The sequence below is a fragment of the Salmo trutta genome, chromosome 36 (genome assembly GCF_901001165.1).
Source record: "Salmo trutta chromosome 36, fSalTru1.1, whole genome shotgun sequence".
NCBI classification, from domain to species: Eukaryota; Metazoa; Chordata; class Actinopteri; order Salmoniformes; family Salmonidae; genus Salmo; species Salmo trutta.
The window spans coordinates 39092913-39117032 of record NC_042992.1 but is presented as its reverse complement, the minus strand read 5'-3'; the positions used below and the strand labels follow the sequence as shown (position 1 = coordinate 39117032).

General features: G+C 43.0%; 1 protein-coding gene across 7 annotated transcripts; it reads left to right on the top strand.

The window, feature by feature from the left end:
- The first annotated feature begins 948 nt into the window (after window positions 1–948).
- On the top strand, window positions 949–22516 carry lrrc71 (leucine rich repeat containing 71). 7 transcript variants are annotated; one of them, XM_029735825.1, is made up of 19 exons: window positions 949–1018; window positions 1195–1289; window positions 1636–1736; window positions 1918–1956; window positions 2259–2393; window positions 3118–3237; window positions 3558–3633; window positions 3867–3941; window positions 5776–5844; window positions 5937–6096; window positions 6254–6337; window positions 6568–6642; window positions 7008–7112; window positions 10167–10254; window positions 10338–10417; window positions 10508–10534; window positions 12944–13055; window positions 21293–21384; window positions 21563–22516. In XM_029735825.1, the coding sequence occupies exons 3-19, from the start codon at window positions 1661–1663 to the stop codon at window positions 21683–21685; spliced, it is 1536 nt and encodes a 511-aa protein (XP_029591685.1). In that variant the 5' UTR covers window positions 949–1018; window positions 1195–1289; window positions 1636–1660; the 3' UTR covers window positions 21686–22516. The 7 variants fall into 7 exon arrangements, with proteins under 7 accessions (XP_029591685.1, XP_029591689.1, XP_029591686.1 ...); XM_029735826.1 differs by lacking the exon at window positions 949–1018 and having other exon boundaries at window positions 1194–1289; XM_029735829.1 differs by lacking the exons at window positions 1636–1736; window positions 1918–1956 and having other exon boundaries at window positions 950–1018.
- The last annotated feature ends 1604 nt before the right edge of the window (window positions 22517–24120 follow it).

The following is a 24120-nucleotide window of genomic DNA, read 5'->3' as shown; positions in this document are numbered from 1 at the left end:
TACAACCCCATGTGTCAGGGGACTCGTCTGAAGTCGGTACCATCCATTTTCCAACTTCTGTTTGTAGCGTCTGAACCGTTTGGGATACATAAATAAGATGGTGTTCTACGTTTTGCTCTGTGACCCACACAAGTGTCACGGGACTCGTCTGAAGGTAACCGGTACTGGTTTACATTTTTTTATGGAAGTGTGAAGGTAGTTTTGTGCCTACCCAAAAAATTGGTTAAATATTTCTTATATCTCATAGATAAAGGACAAACGCTTCAAAACCTTGTTTCTTATGATACATTTTTTTACTGTCTTTTTTTTAACCATTTCTAAATATGTTATTCAATGCATTTCCCTGGACTATAGTAGTAAAGGCCAAATTCAATATTTTAACAAAATATTATTTATTTAATATTTTTTATACCGAAAAAGGCCCTAAATTATTTGAGCAAATAGCTAAATGATCTATAGGATGACCATCTTAAAACAATTCCATATGTCAGAACCCCCCCCCCCCCCCCAACGGCTTAGAATGTTTATTAATAAGATAAAAGATAGGAATGATAAGTTGTCTTGAAGTATTTTTAAACAAACTTAGATTACCTAAAATAAAATATGGACAGTGACGTCACGATAACAGAATGACGCAATAAACCCAAATCAAATTAACGACTCAATGAGGCCCGAGTAACAAACAGTAACAAAACCGTCCATTTGTTACTTGTGCATCTTGTCATTCATTTGACTTCGGCTTATTGCGTCATTTTGTTATCGTGACTAATGGTTCATTTCTGATATATAGCTGGATGAACCACTGAACTAGGAGGTAACAGCCAAAATAAAGTTAGCATCAACATAAAGTGTTGGCATTGATTCTACAATTGTCTGGAACTCTATAAGACACCATTCTTCCAAGATAAATTACATCATTTAGTGTTTTGTTGATGCTGGTGGAAAACGCTGTCTCAGGCGCAGCTCCACACATACTTTAATTAAACCCCTTATGCTCCCTTGAGACCCCTCTTTCAAAGTCAGTGAGATCTTTTTTTATTCTAGCCACGGTAGCCAAAATAATGGACAACTGGGCACTTTTATGCATGAGCCTAAGCATGATGGGATGTTAATAGCTTAATTAACTTAGGAAGCACCTGCTTTCGATATACTTGGCATCCCTCGTTTACGCAAGTGCTTCTTTTATTTTGGCAGTTACCTGTAGGTTTATCAAAGAACTATACGAACTGTGGCCCAGAGAACATAAACAAGGATAAGGAGAGTTCCCAAAGCCCATCCATCCATTGCAGGTAAATTCAAGTAAAATACGTTGTTTTTTTAATTTTATTTTTTTAAGTAAAATATGTCGTCCTAGTTTCCCTGGGGAAGGCGGGGCGGTTGGCATGGTGATAACGTGTCAAGCAAGTGACAACAAATGAAAGTCGCGTAAATTGGACTGAAAGAAAAGACACACAGCTTGCTAAAAGCATATGTCGCTAGATAGCAAGCGAAATATTATTCTGGTTCGTTTAGGAGGCTGTAAGGAAATGTTCATTTGACTAACGTTCGACTGTAACAACAGTAGCTATAGTATAGTTACAGTCAACGACTGTGAATTTTAGCTTGCTAACGTTACCTGCCTACTGTACTTACTAGCTAGCTAAGCTACATCACCTTGAGGATGAAAAAGAGGGTTGAGAAAGTCGTGAAAGAGAAGGCAGCTGGTAACGTTGAGGATGAGTTTTCGAAAATTGCTGGTAAGATGAAGGAAGCTGAAGGAATTCAGTCCCAGCCTTGCCTGACAAGTCCAGTATCTAATGACAAGTGTTATTTACGTAGACCGTGGTGCAGATGCAGAAGTTTGGCTTATTTTGTCATATTTCGGTTGTTAAATAGCTGAGCACTTCGCTGTTCTTTGTCCTTTTCTCTGGCCTTTAGGACTAAATATACAGGAAAAGTGTCCAGTTCAGAGGATAGGTAAGATTTGAACCAGTAACATTATCTGGGCAGAGGAAGAGAAGATAAATATCACGAGTAGGCATATTCTTCCTCCTCTGCCCAGATATACCTCAGTTGCCCAGATACTGGTTCAGGTAAGATTTTACTATTTTGGCAAATATATAGTACTGTACCTAACATTTTGTTAGTTGCTGCAGATTGAACTTCCTGTTTTTAATAACCTCAGTACAGTGACATATTATTGCAAAACTTAATGGGTAGTCATAATGACAGATGGAATCACTGGATATCATTCTGTGGTTTGATCCTCTCTCTAAAAGATGATTATCAGTGCTCTGGCAGTCTGGAGATGGACTTCCCTGAGCTGTGTTCTCTTCTGGGCATGAAGGAGATCCCTGCTGTAACCCCACGACCCCCAGCCTCTGTCACTCCTACCACAGAGAGAGGCAACATGGGTAAATGACAGTCCACTAGCCATTCACATCAACCACCAAACTGTGGCGCTAAGCCTCATGTCTTACTTGTTTCTCTATTGCTAGGCCCAGGGTTTTTTCTAGATCAAAAAGGGGCTTAGGTATTTGACGTGGCAGGGGGCGTGACAATGGGCGTGGTCGATTTCCTGCATTTCAAAAAAATTATCCATGAAGCTGAGAGAAATGTTTACAGTTTTAAAGCAAATTTACACATATTCTACATATTCTGCCATGGAGCTGAGATTATTTTTTTTGCAGTTTTAAAGCAAATTTCCAGTCAATTCTATGCATTTTGCCATGGCTAATGCTGTGTACTTTTGCTCAAACATAAGAACAAAATCAGTACTGCTAAATTAATTGTTTTTGGAATTTTTAATTATACCTGTCTAGCTTTTATTTTTGGTGATTTTGTTCTCAAAGATTATGTAATAAAAATATTGGCCCATTTATATTTTCTACATACTTTATATATTTTATTTACGGTATACATTTTGTGTGTGTCTCTGTGTGCACACATTTCACTACACATTATTCCCAAGCTCTCTCATCGTCACTCAGTCTGTGTCCCAAATAGCACCCTATTCCCTATAGTGTACTACTATTGATCAGTGCCCATAAGTGTACTATAAAGGGAATAGGGTGCCATTTGGGACTCAGTCTCACTTTTTATTATTGCTGTTTATCATTTACATACTTGTGGCCTCAGAGGAGAGCCAGTCCCAGATGGGTGCTGGTATAGCGACCACAACGTGGTGCCCTAAACCACGCCTCCAAGTGGAGCTGGAGAGCGAGGACCCTCGCAGTATTAAGGAGGTCAGGGTGTGTGGTGAGAGCATAACTGAACTAAACGTAATCCTTCACTGTCTGAACAACAGTAGAATACTCCTAAAGTAAAAAAATGTAGTGTAGTTGTGATAGTAAACAACATGCAGACAAAATCATTTAAAGATGTTATGAGTTGTTTTAAAACAATACTGCTTTCTCTCAAGAGACACTGACATTGACATTTGAACAGTACCACTTCTCTTACATATGCACCTCTTACACAGTGGACAATATAAATAGTACCATGTAGTGCCATTCTATGAACATAATTTGTAATGGCAAACAAGCGGTGTCAGAGCCATTGTTTCTGTCACTTCATAGGGTGGAAGGTGGATGAGCTGATGGCTCGAGTGCTTAACAAGACACTTCCAGCCCTAAGCAACCTACAGAATCTGCAGTGAGTACTGTATTTAGATTGAGATGTATCTTCCTGTACTTCATGATATACAGTATTTGCCCAAGGCAAAGCTAAGCGCTATTGGGTATGTTTGGCATGTTTTTTTCCCCCCAGCTTATGTCCTTTTCCTAGGAGAAAATGAGAAAAATATCCCACATTTATTGTTACTTGGTTGTTAGTGTAATGTTTTGGGTATAGGCATTGCTCTTGCAATATTATCTTTTGTGTTGCAGTCTGTGGCGTGCTGGTCTGACGGGGCGAACTCTGACCTCCCTGAAGAATACAATATCTCTCTGCTCAAACCTAAGGTGATTGGATGATTCATCATATACAGTGCCTTCAGAAAGTATTCATCATACCCCTTGACTTATTCCACATTTTGTGTTACAGCCTGAATTCAAAATGTATTACATGTATTATTTTCTCACTCGTCTACATACAATACCCCATAATGAAATAATGTGAAAACATGTTTTTAGAAATATTAGCAAATGTATTGAATATGAAATACAGAAATATCTCATTAACATAAGTATTCACACCCCTGAGCCAATACTTTATAGAAGCACCTTTGGCAGTGATTACAGCTGTGAGTCTTTCTGGGTAAGTCTCTAAGAGGTTTCCACACCTGGATTGCAACATTTGCCTATTTAGTCTTTTCAAAATTCTTCAAGCTCTGTCAAATTGGTTGTTGATCATTGCTAGACAACCATTTTCAGGCCTTGCCATAGATCTTCAAGTAGATTTAAGTAAAAAATTTAACTCAGGAAAATTCAATGTCATCTTGGTAAGCAACTCCAGTGTAGATTTGGTCTTGTGTTTTAGGCTATTGTCCTGCTGAAAGGTGAATTATTCTCCCAGTTCTGGTGGAAAGCAGACTGAACCAGGTTTTTCTCTAGGATTTGCCTGTGCTTAGCTCCATTCAGTTTATTTTTTTTATCCTGAAAAACTCCCCAGTCCTTACCGATTACAAGCGTAACCATAACATAATGCAGTCACCACTATGATTGAAAATATGGAGAGCGGTACTCAGTAATGTGTTGTATTAGATTTGCCCCAAACATAATCAGGACAAAAAGTGAATTGCTTTGCCACATTTTTTTGCAGTATTTTAGTGCCTTGTTGCAAACAGGATGCATGTTTTGGAATATTTTTACTCTGTGCAGGCTTCCTTCTTTTCCCTCTATCAATTAGGTTAGTATTGTGGAGTAACTACAATGTTGTTGACCCATCCTCAGTTTTCTCCTATCACAGCCATTAAACTTTGTAACTGATTTTTAAAGTCACCATTGGCCTCATGCTGAAATGCCTGAGCATTTTACTTCCTCTCTGGCAACTGAGTGAGGAAGGATGCTTGTATCTTTGTAGTGACTGGGTGTATTGATGCACCATCCAAAGTGTAAGTAATAACTTCACCATGCGGAAATGGATATTCAATGTCTACTTTTTTACATTTTTATCCATCTACCGAGGCATTGGAAAACCTCCCTGGTCTTTCTGGATGAATCGGTTAGAAATTCACTGCTCGACTGAAGAACCTTACACAAAATTGTATGTGTGGGATACAGAAATGAGGTAGTCATTAAAATACACTATTATTGCACAAAGTCCATGCAACTTATTGTGGGACTTTTTAAGCAATTTTTTTACTACTGAACTTATTTAGGCTTGCCATAACAAAGGGCTTGAATACTTATTGACTCAAGACATTTCAGTTTTAAATGTTTAATTAATTTGTACAAATTTCAATAAACATAATTCCACTTTGACATTATGGGGTATTGTGTGTAGGCCAGTGACAAAAAAAAATCTTTATTTAATCCCTATTAAATTAAGGCTGTAAAGCGGAAAAATTCAAAGGGTGTGAATACTTTCTGAAGGCACCGTACCTATTCTCTTTGAATGTGCTTCACTAACTGTGTCATGGAGATATGCAGAGCATAATGAAAGAATATCTGGGCCCATATGAATGAAGCGTCTCAGAGTAGAACTGATTTAGGATCAGTTTTACCTTTTAGATTACAATGATAAGATTACATGGACAGTAGGGACCTGATCTTCAGGCAGCGCACCTACTCTGAGTCGCTTGATACAGTCGGCCCCTGAACTTCTCATGTTCTCTGATCTCTGTCTCTCGGTTAGGACTGTGGTTTTGGAGGGAAACCCACTACCAGAGCAGAGTTATCACCTCCTTATATCTGAAGACAGTATGTGAGTCCCTGTTTTTTTTATTTATTTGATTTACATTTTTTTCAATCATGCTTACACACACATTTCAATAATGATGTATCACTGCAATACAGGCTTACTCATGTATCACTGCGTAATAACCGGATTGGCGAGGAGGGAGCTCGCCTGATTGGCTCAGCCCTCGCTACAGCCCAGGCTGCCAACAATAATCTTCTGTCACTCAATCTGGCCTTCAATTCCATTGGTGATGCGGGCGCTGCTCATATAGCACAGGTACTCTGGATGAGAGCATCTGCTAAATTAGTCAAATGTAAAACATTTACCCCACTATTGTAGAAATGTGTTTTCCACATTTACCAGCCTTGAAGAATGATACGTGGCAGATATTTGTTGTTGTATCAACTTCTTTCTCCCCTATTTTTGCTACCAGGGTTTGCGTCTGAATCGCTCTTTGCTGTGTCTCTCTCTGGCCAATAATCATATTGGAGACACAGGAGCCTCTCGTCTGGCAGAGGTGGGTACTTAACCGCTTACAAATGATTCCCCTTTAAAAATAAACTAAGAGTTTTCAAAGGGTGTATAACAAATTGCACTCCATTCCTTAAATAGTGCATTCCCTATGGGCCTGGTTTGAAGTAGTGTTATACATGTGGAATAGGGTGCCATTTGGGATCCAATTTTTTATTTTTTTTGTATCTTTACCCTCCCAGTGATTCTCTCTCTCTTTCTGTGTTGGTTCCTTAGGTGCTGGGTCCCTTTTCTCTGACCCATGATGAGGTTGTTGAGAGGAGGAGGCTGCTGCTCAGAAGAGACCAGTCGGTGAGAGAGAGGACAGCACACCTACACACTACTTTTTTTAAATTCATTTTTTTAGGACTGGGGCAGTCCCACTCCTTTTTATACATTTTTGTTTTCATATTTTTTTAATTAGATAGAACAATAAAATACTGACAGGAAAGGTAGGAGGAGAGAGTGCTAGAAAAGCAGTGTGCCGGATTTAAACCCACGCTCTCACTGGGATATGTATTCTGGAGGCAGCGGCTTAGACCGCTAGACCATCCCAAGCCACACACACACCTACACACTTCTATAGAAGAATAACACACCAATAGCTACACACTAACTCAAACTAAACAAAAGCACACTAATCTGATCCTGCTTTATTTCTCTCTCTGTCTTCCCAGCCCTCTCATGCTGACTCAAAGTGTGAACGACCTCTCTCCATCCCCAGCAGCTCCTCACTGGAGCGCAACGTCAGCAAAGGAGCCAAGGTTGCCTCCAAGAAAAAGGTACCTATCAGAACTCGGGGCTAGTTTCCCAGACACTGTCCTGGACTAAGACATGGTCTAGGAAAGGGGTTCCCAAACTTTTTGGGCTCGTGACCCTATTACAAATCCGTCTGACAGTACTTCAATCTAAAACGATTATGGTTTGAAGTGACTGAATTGCATCAGAAAGGTATTGGGATGTTCAGATCATCAGGCAAAAATTGGATATGATCTTCTATGTAGAAAAAAACACCATCATTGTTTTGAATTTGGTGCCTGGTCCTGTTCACTGTTCTAATGAGACCTGCGTGGCTTGTGAGCATTGTAGAGGGAAACAGACGATACAAACGTGTTCCTGAGAGTCTTAGGTCGGTTTCCCCTGCAGAGACGATGAATGCATCAAGCAATAGTTGTGTGCCTAAGGCTGTTGCAATGACCGTATTACCACCACACCGGCAGTCATGAAGGCAGTCAAATTCCACATGACCGTTTAGTCACGGTAATTAGGCTTCTCCAGGCACTGATGCTGCTGCTGGTCATTAGTGACCTCCACAGCCCTATGCGTCCCACGTCATCGACTGTGCCGTCGGGCACCAGATTGCTATAACATGACGTGGTTAACTGATACGTAAAATAGCTATCCAGGCGTTTTAAGATCTGGCATGCATCAGCAACGTCAGAGCAGGGGCAGACGACCTTGGCTTTCGGGAATGGGGTCCTAATACAGGTAACTGCAAAAATAAAGGAAATGCTTTACTAAATGAGGGATACAAAGTATATTGAAAGCAGGTGCTTTCACGTGTGGTTCCTGAGTTAATTAAGCAATTAACATCCCACCATGCTTAGGGCCATGTATAAAAATACCCAGTTGCCCATTATTTTGGCTACCATGACTAGAAGAAGAGATCTGTGACTTTTTAAAGAGGGGTCTCAATGGAGCATAGGGCGTAAAAGTGTGTCAGTCACTCGATCTCAACCCAATTGGGAGATTCTGGAGTGGCGCCTGAGACTGCGTTTTCCACCACATCAACAAAACACCAAATTATCGAATTCTTCGTGGAAGAATGGTGTCGCATCCCTCCAATAGAGTTCCAGACACTTGTAGAATCTATGCCAAGGCACATTGAAGCTGTTCTGGTTCATGTTGGCCCCACACATACTGAGACACTTTATGTTGGTGTTTAGTTTATTTCGGCAGTCATCTGCAGCGTATAGCTTCAAAAGTTAGAGCCACATAGGTAGGAAGGAAGGAAGGAAGGAAGGAAGGAAGGAAGGAGAGAGGGAGATTAAGTGGTGTGCAGTGTATTCAGACCCCTTCACTTTTTCCACATTTTGTTACGTTACAGCCTTATTCTAAAATTGATTACATTATTTATTTTCCTCAATCTACACACAATACCCCATAATGACAAAGTGAAGACAGGTTTTTAGAAATGTTTGCAAATGTATAAAAAAACAGATACCTTATTTACATAAGTATTCAGACCCTTTGCTATGAGACTTGAAATTGAGCTCAGGCACATCCTGTTTCCATTGATCATTCTTGAGCTGTTTCTATAACTTGATTGAAGTCCACCTGTGGTAAAGTCAATTGATTGGACATGTTTTGGAAAGGCACACGCCTGTCTGTCTATATAAGGTCCCACAGTTTGACAGTGCATGTCAGCGCAAAAACCAAGCCATGAGGTCGAATTGCCCGTAGAGCTCAGAGACAGGATTGTGTCGAGGCACAGATCTGGGGAAGGGTACCAAAAAATATCTGCAGCATTGAAGGTCCACAAGAACATCATTCTTAAATGGAAGAGTCTGGAACCACCAAGACTCTTCCTAGAGCTGGCCGCCCAGCCAAACTGAGCAATCGAGGGAGAAGGGCCTTGGTCAGGGAGATGACCAAGATCACAATGGTCACTCTGACAGAGCTCTAGAGTTCCTCTGTGGAGATAGGAGAACCTTCCAGAAGGACAACCATCTCTGCAGCACTCCACCAAATCAGGCCTTTATGGTAGAGTGGCCAGACTGAAGCCACTCCTTAGTAAAAGGCACATGACAGCCCGCATGGAGTTTGCCAAAAGGCACCTAAAGGACTCTGACCATGAGAAACAACATTCTCTGGTATGATGAAACCAAGTTTTAACTCTTTGGCCTGAATGCCAAGCGTTACGTCTGGAGGAAACCTGGCACCATCCCTACGGTGGAGAATGGTGGTGGCAGCATCAATGCTGTGGGGATGTTCTTGAGGGGCAGGGACTGGCAGACTAGTCAGGATCGAGGGAATGATGAACAGAGCATAGTACAGAGAGCTCTTTGATGAAAACCTGCTTAGGACCTCAGACTGGGGCGAAAGTTCACCTTCCAACAGGACAACGATCCTAAGCACACAGCCAAGACAACGCAGGAGTGGCTTCGGGACAAGTCTCCGAATGTCCTTGAGTGGCCCAGCCAGAACCCAGACTTGAACCCGATCGAACATCTCTGGAGAGACCTGAAAATAGCTGTGCAGTGACGCTCCCCATTCAACCTGACAGAGCTTGAGAGGATCTGCAGAAAAGAATGAAGAAACTCCCCAAATACAGGTGTGCCAAGCTTGTGGTGTCATACCCTAGAAGACTCGGGGCTGTAATCACTGCCAAAGGTGCTTCAACAAAGTACTGAGTAAAGGGTTACGAATACTGATGTAAATGTATTATTTCAAGGTTTTTATACATTTGCAACAATTTCTAAAAACCTGTTTTTGCTTTGTCATTATGGGGTATTGTGTGTAGATTGAGGAGCAGAAAAAAAAACATTTAATACATTTTAGAATAAGGCTGTAACGTAACAAAATGTGGAAAAAGTCCAGGGTCTGAATACTTTCCGAATCCACAAGGCGCATTTGTAAATGACACCTAGGTCTCAATATGTCTTCACTGTTAAAATAACAGTGGTCGCGATCCCAAGTTTGGGAAACGCTGTTCGAGACTAGGCTTAATCTGTGTCAGGGAAAACACACATACAGTATGATCTATTTTATAAACACACAGAAAAAAAGGTTCCTTCATATTCAGATTAATCCCATGATTATTTTTATTTTTTTAGGACACAGCCAAAAAGGATGAGAAGCCAGCAGCAAACCAGACTGGAGGGGTAGCAGGAAAGAAAGAGGAACCAAAGTTGGCCAGAAAAGGTAAAGCATTGTCATAAACCCTTATGATAACCATAATATTTCTCTCTCTTCTATACCTTAGTTTTTCTTGTTCTCTTTTTCAGCCTCTGACACCAAGTTGCCCCGGGGTAAAGGGGGAAAGTCAGGGGTTAAAGAGAAGCGCCCATCTGTGTTGGATCAAGAGGTACCAACAGAGACTCAGGTTAAATGCATTGTATCCCCTTGGAAATATGTACATTGTGGAGAGCTCATGTCCCTCTGTGTCTTTCTGCAGGAGAAGGCCAATGCTACACAGAATAAGGTGTGTGTGTGTGTGTGTGTGTGTGTGTGTGTGTGTGTGTGTGTGTGTGTGTGTGTGTGTGTGTGTGTGTGTGCGTGCATATTGCAGTTTGTCTCACAGATGACACCATATTAGTGTTTCTTTTCAAAGAGAAAAAGCTGACTGTGAAATGCACGATGTTTGGATTTGGTGGATATACAGTGCATTCGGAAAGTATTCAGACCCCTTGACTTTTTCCACATTTTGTTACGTTACAGCCTTATTCTAAAATGTATGAAATCATTTTTTTCCTGCTCCTCAATCTACACACAATACCCCATAATGACAAAGCAAAAACAAGTTTTAAAAAAACTGAAATATCACAATTTACATATGTTTTCAGACCCTTTACTCAGTACTTTGTTGAAGCACCTTTTGCAGAGATTACAGCCTCGAGTCTTCTTGGGTATGACGCTACAAGCTTGGCACACCTGTATGTTGGGAGTTTATCCCATTCTTCTCTGAAAATCCTCTCAAGCTCTGTCAGGTTGGATGGGGAGCGTCGCTGCATAGCTATTTTCAGGTCTCTCCAGAGATGTTCAAGTCCGGGCTCTGGCTGGGCCGCTCAAGGACAGAGTTGGGTTGTCTTGGCTGTTTGCTTAAGGTCGTTGTCCTGTTGGAATGTGAACCATCGCCCAGGTCTGAATTCCTGAGCGCTCTGGAGCAGGTTTTCATCAAGGATCTCTGTACGTTGCTCCTTTCATCTTTCCCTCGATCCCGACTATTCTCCCAATCCCTGCTGCTGAAAAACATCCCCACAGCATGATGCTGCCACCACCATGCTTCGCCGTAGGGATGGTGCCAGGTTTCCTCCAGACGTGACGCTTGGCATTCAGGCCAAAGAGTTAAATCTTGGTTTCATCAGACCAGAGAATCTTGTTTCTTTACTGACTTTGTCCCCATGGGGAAATTTTGTTGCAGTGTCATTTACACAACAAAACAAATTGACAATACAACTTTCATAAGTTACATACCATTAAAAAGAGACTAGCCTGCTGGCCTTACTCGGTGGATAGGAACATTAGCCCAAGCTATTTAGGAGGGATATCACACCTGGCACAAATTATTGTCTAGTTCTGTTTTTCCTGCCGAGGGGTGCCTTATACCTGCACCCAAAGGGGAGTAGTTCAAAGTCCGGGTACAGGAGGTGGCTTGGGTCTAAAATGATTTTGTGAGCCTTGCGGAGGGCCCTGACCTTAAAGTTCTCATCCAGGCCTGTCTGTTGAACTCCAAGTACCTTGCTTGCTGTGGTGATAATCCTTCTCAGCATATTTCTCTGGCTGACAGTAGAATTGCCAAACCAACAAACGATACAAAATGTGAAAAAACTCAATGAAAGATTTGTAAAACAGAGTCAGTATAGTATAATTAACATTAAAACAGCCCAGCTTTTTGAGAAAGTACAGTCTCTGACTCTTTTTGTAGATCAGTTTCTCATGGTCAGAGTCCTTTAGGATCCTTTTGGCAAACTCCAAGCGGGCTGTCATGTTCCTTTTACTGAGGAGTGGCTTCCGTCTGGCCACTCTACCCTAAAGGCCTGATTGGTGGAGTGCTGCAGAGATGGTTGTCCTTCTGAAAGTTCTCCCATCTCCACAGAGGAACTCTGGAGCTCTGTCAGAGTGAACATCGGGTTCTTGGTCACCTCCCTTACCAAGGCCCTTCTCCCCCGATTGCTCAGTGTGGCCGGGCGGCCAGCTCTAGGAAGAGTTATTGAGGACCTACAATGCTGCAGAAATATATTGGTTCCCTTACCCAGATCTGTGCCTCGACTCAATCCTGTCTGAGCTCTACGGACAATTCCTTTGACCTCACGGCTTGGTTTTTGCTCTGACATGCACTGTGAACTGTGGGACTTTATATAGACAGGTGTGTGCCTTTCCAAATCATGTCCAATCAATTGAATTTACCACAGGTGGACTCCAATCAAGTTGTAGAAACATCTCAAGGATTATCAATGGAAACAGGATGCACCTGAGCTTAATTTTGAGTCTCATAGCAAAGGGTCTGAATACTTATGTAAATAAGGTATTTCTGTTTTTTAATTTTAATAAATTAGCTAAAATGTCTTAACCTGTTTTTGCTTTGTCATTATGGGGTACTGTGTGTAGATGAGGGGGGGAATAATATTTAATAGATTTTAGAATAAGGCTGTAACGTAAGAAAATGTGGAAAAAGTGAAGAGGTCTAAATACTTTCCAAATGCACTGTATGATGTACATAAAACTAACAACTGTTAAAGAATTGTTACCACTGTATGTCCAATCAAACTCCATCAATATTTTGATACTGGGATGCATCCCTTTTGCCCTGGTCAAAAGTAGCACACTATAAAAGGAATAGGGTGCAATATGGGACACAGGTCAGATTTTTCATCCCGTTTCCCTCCACCAGTCAGCAGAGTTGGTTGAGACCGTGAGCCCCCTGCTGGAGCCGGGAGTGCAACACACTGGAGGCCGAGTAATTCTGCCTGGGAACACAGCCCTCACCTCCCTCAACCTAGCAGGTCAGACTCCGCACCAATTCCCAGAGACACATTACTTGGACTCGAGTTTGACTCGAGTCACAAATTTGATGACTTCAGATTCAACTTGATAGAAAATAAATAACTTGCGACTTGATTTGGACTTTGAGCCTCAAGACGCGGAACTTGACTTGAGACTTGAAATGATCTGGCCAGGTTTTTGTAATGTTTTGTCACTCTGTGGCACAGAGTCTCCGTGGATTACTCTCCACGCAGCCAGAGATAGTAGCCGCAGCATTGCCCTTGCAAAAAAAACGTGCAACAGATTGGCTAGAGAAACGCACACTTGTCACTGATTGGATCAGCAAATTATCAACACAGGTCAGGAGAGCTAGTGAACAGATTACTGATTTGATGTACAGCAATAGGATCGGGTGCAGCGCAAATGTCAAAATGTAAGGAGACAGGATTGCCATAATAAATAAATATTCAACTCTAAAAATTGTCTTTCCACTTGTTCTCACCAAACTCCTGCCAGTGGAGAGTGCTTTGTTCTCTTGTTGAAATGTTTGCTGTTGCTTTCACACGTTTAAATGCATATGTGGTAAATCTATACTGAACAAAAATATAAATGCAATATGTAACAATTTCAAACATTTTAGAGTTACAGTTCATATAAGGAAATTTGTCAATTGAAATAAATTCATTAGGCCCTAATCTATGGATTTCGCATGACTGGGAATACAGATATGGATCTGTTGGTCACAGATACCTTTAAAAAAAATGTAGGGCGTGGATCAGAAAACCAGTCAGTATCTGGTGTGAGATGTCGCAGCACGAAACATCTCCGCATAGAGTTGATTTTGGCTTGTGGAATGATGTCCCACTCTTCAATTGCTGTGAGAAGCATCCCAAACATGCTTAATGGGTGCCATGTCTGGTGAGTATGCAGGCCATGGAAGAACTGGGACCATTTCAGCTTCCAGGAATTGTGTACGGATCTTTGCGACATGGGGACGTGCATTATCATGCAGAAACATGAGGTGATGGCGGCAGATGGCACGACAATAGACTTTAGGATCTCGTCACAGTATCTTTGTGCATTCAAATTATCATCGATAAAATACAATTGTGTTTGTTGTCTGTGGCTTATGCCTGCCCATACCATAACCCCACCATGGGGCACTCTGTTCACAACGTTGACATCAGCAAACCGCTCGTCCACACGACGCCGTCTGCCATCTTCCCGGTACAGTTGAAACCGGTATTCATCCATGAAGAGTACACTTCTCCAGTGTGCCAGTGGCCATCGAAAGTGAGCATTTGCCCACTGAAGTCGGTTACGATGCCGAAATGCAGTCATCCTCACCAAGTCAAGACCTTGGTGAGGATGACTAGCACGCAGATGAGCTTCCCTGAGATAATTTGACAGTTTGTGCAGAAATCCTTTGGTTGTGCAAACCCACAGTTTCATCAGCTGGATGGGTGGCTGGTCTCAGAAGCCGGTTGTGGAGGTCCTGGGCTGGCGTGGTTAAACGTGGTCTGAGGTTGTGAGGCTGGTTGGACATACTGCCAAATTCTCTAAAATGACAATTGAGGCGGCTTATGGTAGCGAAATAAACATTAATTTCTCTGACAACAGCTCTGTTGGACATACCTGCAGTCAGCATGCCAATTGCACGCTCCCTCAAAACTGGACACATTGTGACATTGGGTTGTGTGACAACCTGCACATTTTAGGGTGGACTTTTATTGTCCCCAGCACAAGGTACACCTGTGTAATGTTCATGCTATTTAATCAGCATCAATCAATGTTCCAAGATGGCGTAGCAGTGCAGACGTGTTTTGTTCGTCCTCTCGTGTACTTTTGTATTTTTCGTCCTTTTTTGTATATATTTCAATTTTATTTACAATCTCTTTTCCATTTTAAATCAATTATACCTTCCGGTAACCTGCCTCACCCAATGGGATACGGAACCACTATTATTTTTTATTTTTAGACCTTATAGCCAGAACCACCTAGCCATCAGAAGCTAACCAGCTAATTAGCTACAAGCTATTTAGTCATCGTTAGCCGCTGCTAGTGGCCTTTACCTTCTGCATAGATACCAGCCCTTTTTTTTGCCTGGATAATACTTGCCAGCCTACCAGTATCTCCACTAGAACACTGGATTCCTGCCGTAAACCCTGGACCATTACTCCTGATCTTCACAGCTAGCTAGCTGCCACTGAGTGACCCAGTAGCGAAGCTAGGCATGAGCCAGGCCAGGCCCACCTCCCGGCCTACTCAGTTGTTCCCCCGGACTCCACCCAAACACAGCTAGAATCCACTACTCCACCGGATCCTTGCCGTAAGCTCTGGACCTTGGCACCGGATCACCGCTGCTACCGAGTGGCTATAGTGGCTAAAGCCCCTGCCCCGAAGCTAGCACCAGTTAGCCGTGAGCCAGGCGCATCTCCCGGCTAGGAAACTATATTACTACAACTACAATGCCTCTTTTGCCATCTGGCTTGGATCCTTTGTCGACACGGCGCCCCGCCGCACCACCACGACTGGTCTGCTGACGAATACTCCGTCTGCTGTGCCTTCAACCGTCCTCCGTCGGACATCGGAGGACGCTTCTACTAGCCCCGGGCTGCTAACTTTAAATGCCGTGTCGCTAGCGTAGTAGCGACTACTCCGCGGCTTCCCTGTTCCATCTATTGCTGTCCACTGGACCCTATGATCACTTGGCTACATAGCTGATGCCTGCTGGAATGTTCATTAATCACGGTACTCCATTCTGGTTATTTTTGTTTATCTGTCGGCCCCAGCCGCGAACTCAGGCTCTGTGTGTAGTTAACTGCCCATTCATTGCCATTTTACCTGTTGTTGTTTCAGCTGATTAGCTGTTGTCTTACTCGTTGTTGTCTTAACTAGCTCTCCCAATCATCACCTGTGATTGCTTTATGCCTCGCTTTATGTCTCTCTCAAATGTCAATATTCCTTGTATACTGTTGTTTAGGTTAGTTATCATTGTTTTAGTTTACAATGGAGCCCCTAGTTCCACTCATCATACCTCCTTTGTCCCACCTCCCACACATGTGGTGACCTCACCCATTATAACCAGCATGTCCAGAGATGCAACCTCTCTTATCATCACTCAGTGCCTGGGCTTACCTCCGCTGTACCCGCACCCCACCATACCCCTGTCTGCATATTATGCCCTGAATCTATTCTACCACGCCCAGAAATCTGCTCCTTTTATTCTTTGTCCCCAATGCTCTAGACAACCAGTTTTGATAGCTTTTAGTCGTACCCTCATCCTATTCCTCCTCTGTTCCTCGGGTGATGTGGAGGTAAACCCAGGCCCTGCATGTCCCCATACACCCTCATTTGTTGACTTCTGTGATCGAAAAAGCCTTGGTTTCATGCATGTTAACATCAGAAGCCTCCTCCCTAAGTTTGTTTTACTCACTGCTTTAGCACACTCCGCCAACCCTGATGTCCTTGCCGTGTCTGAATCCTGGCTTAGGAAGGCCACCAAACATTCTGAGATTTCCATACCCAACTACAACATTTTCCGTCAAGATAGAACTGCCAATGGGGGGGGAGTTGCAATCTACTGCAGAGAGAGCCTGCAGAGTTCTGTCATACTTTCCAGGTCTATACCCAAACAGTTCGAACTTCTAATTTTAAAAATGAATCACTCCAGAAATAAGTCTCTCACTGTTGCCGACTGTTATCGACCACCCCCCCCCCCCCCGCGCTCCCAGCTGTGCCCTGGACACCATATGTGAATTGATCGCCCCCGTCCATCTAGCTTCAGAGTTTGTTCTGTTAGGTGACCTAAACTGGGATATGCTTAACACCCGGCAGTCCTACAATCTAAGCTAGATGCCCTCAATCTGACACAAATCATCAAGGAACCCACCAAGTACAACCCTAAATCCGTAAACATGGGCACCATCATCGACATTATCCTGACCAACTCCCCCTCCAAATACACCTCTCCTGTTTTCAATCAGGATCTCAGCGATCACTGCCTCATTGCCTGTATCCGCGGCCAAACGACCACCCCTCATCACTGTCAAACGCTCCCTAAAACACTTCTGCGAGCAGGCCTTTCTAATCGACCTGGCCCGGGTATCCTGGAAGGATATTGACCTCATCCCATCAGTCGAGGATGCCTGGTCGTTCTTTAAAAGTAATTTCCTCACCATCTTAGATAAGCATGCCCCTTTCAAAAAATGCAGAACTTGGTTCACTCCAGACCTGACTGCCCTTGACCAGCACAAAAACATCCTGTGGCGGACTGCAATAGCATCAAATAGTACCCGCGATATGCAACTATTCAGGGAAGTCAGGAACCAAAACACGGGCAGTCAGTCAGGAAAGCAAAGGCTAGCTTTTTCAAGCAGAAATTTGCATCCTGTAGCTCTAACTCCAAAACGTTTTGAGACACTGTAAAGTCCATGGAGAATAAGGGCACCTCCTCCCAGCTGCCCAATGCACTGAGGCTAGGTAACACGGTCACCACCGATAAATCCATGATAATCGAAAATTTCAATAAGCATTTCTCTACGGCTGGCCATGCCTTCCTCCTGGCTACTCCAACCCCAGCCAACAGCTCCGCCCCCCCCCCCCCCCCCGCAGCTACTCGCCCGAGCCTCCCCAGCTTCTCCTTCACCCAAATCCAGATAGCAGATGTTCTGAAAGAGCTGCAAAACCTGGACCTGTACAAATCAGCTGGGCTAGACAAGCTGGACCCTCTCTTTCTAAAACTATCCGCCGCCATTGTTGCAACCCCTATTACCAGCCTGTTCAACCTCTCTTTCGTATCGTCCAAGATCCCTAAAGATTGGAAAGCTGCCGCGGTCATCCCCCTCTTCAAAGGGGGTGACACTCTAGACCCAAACTGCTATAGACCTATATCTATCCTGCCCTGCCTCTCTAAAGTCTTCGAAAGCCAAGTTAATAAACAGATCACTGACCATTTCGAATCCCACCGTACCTTCTCTGCTGTGCATTCCGGTTTCCGAGCTGGTCACGGGTGCACCTCAGCCACGCTCAAAGTACTAAACGATATCATAACCGCCATCGATAAGACAGTACTGTACAGCCGTCTTCATCGACCTGGCAAAGGCTTTCGACTCTTGTCAATCACTGTATTCTTATCAGCAGACTCAAAAGCCTTGGTTTCTCTAATGAATGCCTCGCCTGGTTCACCAACTACTTTGCAGGCAGAGTCAGTGTGTCAAATCGGAGGGCCAGTTGTCCGGACCTCCGGCAGTCTCTATGGGGGTACCACTGGGTTCAATTCTCGGGCTGACTCTTTTCTCTGTATACATCAATGATGTCGCTCTTGCTGCGGGTGATTCCCTGATCCACCTCTACGCAGACGACACCATTCTGTATACTTCTGGCCCTTCCTTGTACACTGCTAACTAACCTCCAAACGAGCTTCAATGCCATACAACACGCCTTCCGTGGCCTCCAATTGCTCTTAAACGCTAGTAAAACCAAATGCATGCTTTTCAACCGTTCGCTGCCCGCACCCGCCCGCCCGACTAGCATCACCACACTGGACGGTTCTGACCTAGAATATGTGGACAACTATAAATACCTAGGTGTCTGGCTAGACTGTAAACTCTCCCTCCAATCCAAAATCAAATCTAGAATCAACTTTCTATTTCGCAACAAAGCCTCCTTTACTCACGCCGCCAAACTTACCCAAGTAAAACTGACTATCCTACCGATCCTGAACTTCGGCGATGTCATCTACAAAATAGCTTCCAATACTCTACTCAGCAAACTGGATGCAGTCTATCACAGTACCATCCGTTTTGTTACCAAATCACCTTATACCACCCACCACTGCGACCTGTATGCTCTAGTCGCCAGACCCACTGGCTCCAGGTCATCTATAAGTCTATGCTAGGTAAAGCTCTGCCTTATCTCAGTTCACTGGTCACGATAACAACACCCACCCGTAGCACACGTTCCAGCAGGTATATCTCACTGATCATCCCCAAAGCCAACACCTTTCCTTCCAGTTCTCTGCTGCCAGTAACTGGAACGAATTGCAAAAATCGCTGAAGCTGGAGACTTATATTTCCCTCACCAACTTTAAACATCAGCTATCTGAGCAGCTAACCGATCGCTGCAGCTGTACATAGTCCATCTGTAAATAGTCCACCCAATCTACCTACCTCCTCCCCATACTGTTTTTATTTACTTTTCTGCTCTTTTGCACACCAGTATCTCTACTTGCACATCATCATCTGCTCATTTATCACTCGTGTTAATCTGCTAAATTGTAATTCTTCGCAACTATGGCCTATTTATTACCTACCTCCTCATGCGTTTTGCACACATTGTATATAGACTTTCTTTTATCCTACTGTGTCATTGGCTTGTTTATTGTTTATTCCATGTGTAACTCTGTGTTCTTGTCTGTGTCACACTGCTTTGCTTTATCTTGGCCAGGTCGCAGTTGTAAATGAGAACTTGTTCTCAACTAGCCTACCTGGTTAAATAAAGGTGAAATAAAATACTTTTTTTTAAAAATCAGCTTGATACGTCACACCTGTCAGGTGGATGGATTATCTTGGCAAAGGAGAAATGCTTACTAGCAGTGATGTAAACACATTTGTGCACAAAATTTGCATATGGAACATTTCGGTATCTTTTATTTAATCTCATGAAACATGGAACCAACACTTAACATGTTGCGTTTTTATATTTTTGTTCAGTGTATATATTCCATCTAATCCTAAAATAATTGCTAGCGTTTCATCATTCCATCCCTGTACTGTTTATTGCAACACTTGGACATTTCTGTTTCATGTTTGATAGGTATGTTTTCGTGTACAATTTCTTACCTTCTGAGTGGGCACGATGTTTATTGCGAACTTTCATGTGCACACGACTCATGAAGTAGAAGTTCTGTTAATTTAATTTAATATATGGTATCATGTGTTTGTCGGCGCTCCATGTGTTTGTGTCAACAGCAAACATTTCAACAAGAGAACAAAGTGCTCTCCAATGGTGAAAGCGCCATATCGTACAAAATATACAAGTAGATTGACCAAATATACATGGGCAATAGCCCAAAAGAAATAGCCTCTGTATCAGACACTGTGGTTGTGTGTAATAGGAGTGTGCGCACCTCAGTGTGGCGGTAGCGGTGCGTGGGTGAAATCACTGGGGAAGCCAAGCCAGAATTTGCAATTTTTTGCAATTATCACCATTTCAACATCATCAAATCAACTGTGCTTAGTTTAATACAGTGACAACTAAAATATTCCCAAAACTATTTAGTCCAGTCAACGTAAGTTAAATATCGTGTGGTACGTGTGTGTGTGTGTGTCCGCTTGCGTGCATAAGTAGGAAAAACATGTGGACTCACCCTACTTGTAGAGAAATGCCAATGCCATCCTCCTCTCTTTCATGGTGCCGAAACAGTCTGTGACTCTGTCATACAGTACATGCTTTTAGTTTTTGTTGGCCTAGGCTACCTGGCTAAAATGTTTGCTCGCTAGCCTAACTTCCTATCATGGGCAACAATTAGCCAGCAAGCTAACATTAGCCTTCTACATGTAGCTACATATTGAACTTCCATCCTCTCAGGCCAGATGAAGAATGTATGAATTCATGGTTGGATCAGAATGACTGTTATAATCATTGGCCAGTACAGAGAATTAAGTCCAAATCCATATCTCCATCCATGGCTTATTTAGGAAAGGGAACATTTAGCTCGCTTGCCAACGGAGGACAACAACACAACAAGATGCAACAATTCATTTGTTTTCAAAACGTGCTGCAGACTAATGAAAACAGCTGTCTGTAGCCTCAATAAATAAAGATGTGTAATGACTGGTTCAACTACAAGTCAAGTAAAATAAAATCTAGACTCGACTTCACTTGCTCTTAGAATGCAGGACTTGGACTTGACTCGACTAGAGACTCAAACCTTGTGACTCTAATAATAGTGACTTGGTCCCACCTCTGCCACTTTCACAACACAGTCTGCGTTCATAATTACACCCTACTACTTTTGACCAGAGCCCAATGGGTACATTTGACCAAAGCCCTATGGGTCCTGGTCAAAAGTAAAGCACTTTATAGGGAATAGGATGCCATTTGGGACATACTAACAACATCCTCAGTGAAGGTAGCTTTCATCACATGGGAATAACTGCTGTAGTTGTAACATTAGAATATTTTTTTTTTTACAATGACTTGAATCGTCTTTGCATTGGGATGTAATAGCTATGCTGATTTCTCCTTCCTGTAGGCAACATGCTTTCAGAGCAGTCGCTGCTCCTCTTCCTGTCCTCAGTGGGGGCGCAGACTGAAGGGGGAGGTCTGCTTCGTCTCTGTCTCAATGTGAGTCTTGTCTTTTCAAGCTCTTCTGTGTGTGTGGTGCATTGATCTGCTTTTTTTGTGTGTTTTGTTGCGGGTTCAAAAGCTTGAAGATTCATATAATTAAACAACTTAATTACTCCTGTTGTCGGTGTCTTTAACACTGAATGTGACCCCAGTCCACTTCTCATTTTTCCTACAGAGAAACCGCTTCCCTCCAGACTGTGATTCCTTCCTCAAGATAAAAGAACTGATGTCACTCAGGGATCCTCTCAACAAAACGGCCCCTGCTCAAGTAGATGACGAACAGGGGCAGGCAGCATAAACTATAGATAGCAGAGTAAAAATCTTAACTCCCCTACCCAATTTGTTAAAGTGGGTACCAGAACCAATTTGTGCTATCATTCCACACCTTGCCACTCCTTGTTTGGCATATGACAAGAACTGGCATGATAGCAGGTCTGGTACCCAGGCTACCAATTTGTATCTCAATTTGAATTACAAATTGAAGTTTTTCCTGCTATTGCCCCATCAATTATATTTCCACGTGTCACTTCTCTACTCTAGTCCAATCAATAAACAAAAACACTGACATGAAATACTACACACCTTCACAACTGTTCACTTCATAAGAGGTGAAATCTTTAATTCTGAAAATAAACAGTCGTAGGAATCAGGATGCAGTCATGGATCCTTGTGTGCACATTGGCTGCATTGTAGTTTATGAATTCCATTCAAATGTCTTTGTATATCAGCAAGCTCCTGATTTAGTTAAAACATTTACGATACCAAGCCAAACAAAGCACAAAAATAGCGATCTGTTTTACATACTTTTTAGTTGTCACTTGAAAGGTGCCAGCACGCACCAGGATGAGAAAACTAGTCTCTACTAGTGAATGCATTTCAAGAAACATTTGTGAAGGCTCATTGGACAACATTTATTTCATGCCTCTGTTAGCTGCTAGTTAAACTTTAAATGAGCTGCAATGTATGGGATGGGGACATCCTTTGTACTCCTGCCAGTCTTTTACACTCTCAGCACCTGTTTGATGTGTCAATGTTCAGCTCCATCCAGCGTGACACACAGGCAAACAATGTAAAAAAAAAAAAAAAACACGTGAATTGTTGCGTCATTAAATTGGGGTTATGATGACAGTATTGTGTTACCGTGACGTTACGCTTTTTAAACTGTATAAAAAGGGGCTGAAACGACGTTAAGGTCATTCAAACCCATTAGCTCCCTTTTGATAACAGTAATACTCCACAATTGGCTAGTCAGGAGTTTATCAAAGCATCAGCAGCGTCAATACAAAAGTTGGTAGTTGATTATTTGGCCAGCATATTGTCTGAAACCAGAGGAAGATGATCAGCCTCTTCCACCTCTACCCAAGTCTGCTTGGGGGGAGAATGTTGAGTGGAGACCGGCATTTTGCTATTTTCCCCATGTGCGAAGAGGTTGCCTTAACATGCTTGCGTCGCGTGCGCGAGCGTTGCAAAATAAATGTGCACATGTTATTCAATCATTGCAACCACACTGCTCGCACGTATCAACGAGCGTCTGAGTAGCCAGTCGCTAAAATACAACCAGGTTCTATTTGCGACATTTCACGCGCTCTCATTTGGTCCCGCCTCTCATTGGTTTTTAGGACCACATACTCACGTGGGTGATTGAGAGCGGACCACTGGACCTCGGTTAATCGAAGTAATATAATAAAGAAATCCCATTCGAAATCCGTCAATTTAAACTGGAGATGTTTTTTGCTTTGGATGCGTCTACCGCCTACGTCGCACTTCCGCATCTGCGGTGAAAGGTGGCACAACTAGAGTGGTGTTTGTCAGACTACGAGACATCCCAAAAATAGGTATTCTCAGGAAACCGTCTGTAGCGTCCAAACGGTTGGACCTACGAACTACACTGAAGAAAAATATAAAACACAACATGGAAAGTGTTGTTTCCATGTTTCATGAACTGAAGTAAAAGATCCCAGAACTTATCCATATGCACAAAAAGCTTATTTCTCTCAAATGTTGTGCACAAATTGGTTTACATCCCTGTCAGTGAGCATTTCTCCTTTGCCAAGAGAATCCATCCACCTGACAGGTGTGGCATATCAAGAAGATTAAACAGCATGATCAAGATGAAAAAGCATGATCATTACACAGGTGCACCTTGTGCTGGGGACAATAAAAGGCCACTCTACAATGTGCAGTTGTGTCACACAACACAATGTCACAGATGTCTCAAGTTGATGGAGCTTACAATTGGCCTACTGACTTCAAGAATGTCCACCAGAGCTGTTGCCAGAGAATTTAATGTTAAATTCTCTACCCTAAGCTGCCTCAAATGTCATTTCAGGGAATTTGGCAGTGCGTCCAACTGGCCTTCACATTAGTTTGTAGCCCAAACGGTTCAGACGCTACAAACAGAAGTTGGCACATCAACAGTACCGACTTCAGACGAGTCCCCTGACACTTGTGGGGGTCGTAAAGCAAAACGGAGACCGCCATCTTGTTCACCACCCCAGGACCTCCATATCTGGCTTCTTCACCTGCGGGATCGTCTGAGACCAACCACCCGGAAAGCTGATGAAACTGGGTTTGCACAACCAAAACATTTCTGCACAAACTGTCTCATGCGCATCTGCGTTCTCATCGTCCTCACCAGGGTCTTGACCTGACTGCAGTTTGGCGTCGTGACTGACTAGGATGGGCAAACGCTCACCTTCGATGGCCACTGGCACCCTGGAGAAGTGTGGTCTT